This window comes from Phytophthora parasitica (genome assembly GCF_000247585.1).
Source record: "Phytophthora parasitica INRA-310 unplaced genomic scaffold supercont2.130, whole genome shotgun sequence".
In the NCBI taxonomy this organism is placed as follows: domain Eukaryota; phylum Oomycota; class Peronosporomycetes; order Peronosporales; family Peronosporaceae; genus Phytophthora; species Phytophthora nicotianae.
The window spans coordinates 54,559-56,571 of NW_008649116.1; the positions used below are offsets into that span (position 1 = coordinate 54,559).

Below are 2,013 nucleotides of genomic sequence, written 5' to 3' on the forward strand. Positions count from 1 at the left end.
GTCCTTCATGTCGACATCCGCAGATCCCGGCGAGGGTTGACCTCGCCCAAAGTTTGGACGGCGATTCTCGTCGGTACGCATGGAGCAAGAAGCAGCACCGAAGCGAACTGTACAAAATATTGTCTAGAAAATTTCAAGAAAAAAGAAAGCATTTTTGAGGTGCACTTTTTTTGCAATCTTGCCAACTTGTTTTTTTTTAAATTACGTTTGCAAAAAAAGTGTAAGAAAGTAAAATATCGTAAAATACATTTTACAATCTTACCTTGTTTTAACGCTTTTTTGTTTTGGTAAACCCTTTCCTGATTGGCCAAGATGGCATTCAGCATGCGTACCGACGAGTTTTAAGCACTAAGTTAAAAAGCCGTCATCCTAGCCAATCAGCATGCGTACTGACGAGTGTTTTTTTTTTACCCAAACGTGTCCTTCTCATCAACTCGGCAAGTGTTGTCACTTCTTAAGTATCCTTAAGAAGTAAGATGCCTGAAGCTTTTCTATTGGCTATACAAATCTGCGTTTTACAAGACGTAACGCTGCTGTTTATTTGTTAATAAAAAATCTTTATGGACTTTTCTTCGCTATGAGCGCTCCGACGAGCCGCCTGCAGGCGGAGCGCCTCATCGCTAGCGCCTATCGCATCCCTCTTGTTGGGAATGATGGTGCGGGCGATATTGCAGCGCCGACCGTCTCGAGTGGATCGAAGTTGCGTACATTAACGCGGTTACCGTCACGTAACTCCACATCATCCAGTGAGTTCTATCTGCAGCAGTCAGGCGTGCAATTCTACGTGGACGACCTGGTGCGCCAGCTACAGGACAAGCGCCCTGACCAACCGGCACAGTTCATCGCGAGCTACTTCAGCGCAGTCGCCAAAGGATCCAATGTCAAAAGTCGGCCATACGAGTACATCAACGGTTGTCTGCAAAACCGTGTCGCCTTCCTCGCCCAACTACAGCGCAGCTACGCAAAGATCGATCACGAGATAGGTAAGCTCTACAGTATGCACTAAATCTGGGTAGTACTGCTGCTTAGGTCATTGCTGAAATGCTGGATTTGCTGCTGCATTTTACTAGTCCTCTCCGTTGGAGACTTCACAGAAATGCTTCGGTGTCAGTGTAGGGACCTGCCAACGCAATTAATTTTGCAAGCAACCTGTCATCTTGTTGAAGACCAAGATGGCCAGCGGCGAGCATCGCTGCAAACGTTCTTGGCAGCATTCAGTGCGTGCTTCTTTTTCAATGGTAAGAGTGACTGCACGCTTTTGCTCGACACTTGTACCCTCATGCTTTGTGCGACGATGACAGAATTCCTGAACAAGACACACGATATATACAATGAAAACTCAGCTGCCAAGGACAGTAACAGCATTCGATCAGAGAGGTGAAAACTTGCTTACATTTTGGTAACAAATTGACCTTTGTAGCTCAATGTGGATATGTACTTGCAGTGTCGCCCACACCGTAATCGCCGATCGCGTCATCGCCAGATTTCGAGTTGTAGTCCAGCAGAACACGTACGCCCCCATGTCGTTTGTCCAGTACAGTTCTAACGCCTCTGCCACTTCCAGATTTATCATTCCGCCCATGATTGAGGTGGAGAAAATCGTCGTGAAAAGCTCAGGCTTCAAGGAGGTCAGTTCTCGCAATTTCCTGGTGTCTCAATGCACAAACTCAAGTACTCACGACTCGTAGTTCTGCCGCTTGTTCTATGAGAGTCCGGCACTTGCTGGTTACATTTTAAATCTGCAGGTCGCCTTCCAGAAGTTGACCGCGTTGGCAAAGTGATATTTCTAGCGCTCTACATAGTTTATCTTGAATTCCTTTTTCGTGTATAATTTAGAAACTAATAAGATTCTAAATTTTAACAAAAAGTACGATTGATCGCTAAGAAAAAGTCCAACCACCGCGACAAAGACACAGCGGCACGTCACAAATTCAACTTTTTAGAGCGATCGTTTTGCACAGGTTTGTTTCGCGTCGCCAGCAGTTCTGAGGGGCTGTGCATCATTTGACGTCC

The 2,013-nt window shown here is 45.9% G+C and overlaps 1 protein-coding gene across 12 annotated transcripts; it reads left to right on the forward strand.

Annotated features, from left to right (window-relative positions):
- Window positions 1-518: 518 nt before the first annotated feature.
- On the forward strand, window positions 519-1,840 carry PPTG_19496 (hypothetical protein). Of its 12 annotated transcripts, XM_008917995.1 has the most exons (6): window positions 519-983; window positions 1,071-1,238; window positions 1,302-1,377; window positions 1,445-1,510; window positions 1,565-1,628; window positions 1,689-1,840. In XM_008917995.1, exons 1-6 carry the CDS (start codon window positions 578-580, stop codon window positions 1,779-1,781), a joined length of 873 nt encoding a protein of 290 aa, XP_008916243.1. In that variant the 5' UTR covers window positions 519-577; the 3' UTR covers window positions 1,782-1,840. The 12 variants fall into 12 exon arrangements, with proteins under 12 accessions (XP_008916243.1, XP_008916250.1, XP_008916241.1 ...); XM_008918002.1 differs by having other exon boundaries at window positions 1,302-1,510; XM_008917993.1 differs by having other exon boundaries at window positions 1,445-1,628.
- The last annotated feature ends 173 nt before the right edge of the window (window positions 1,841-2,013 follow it).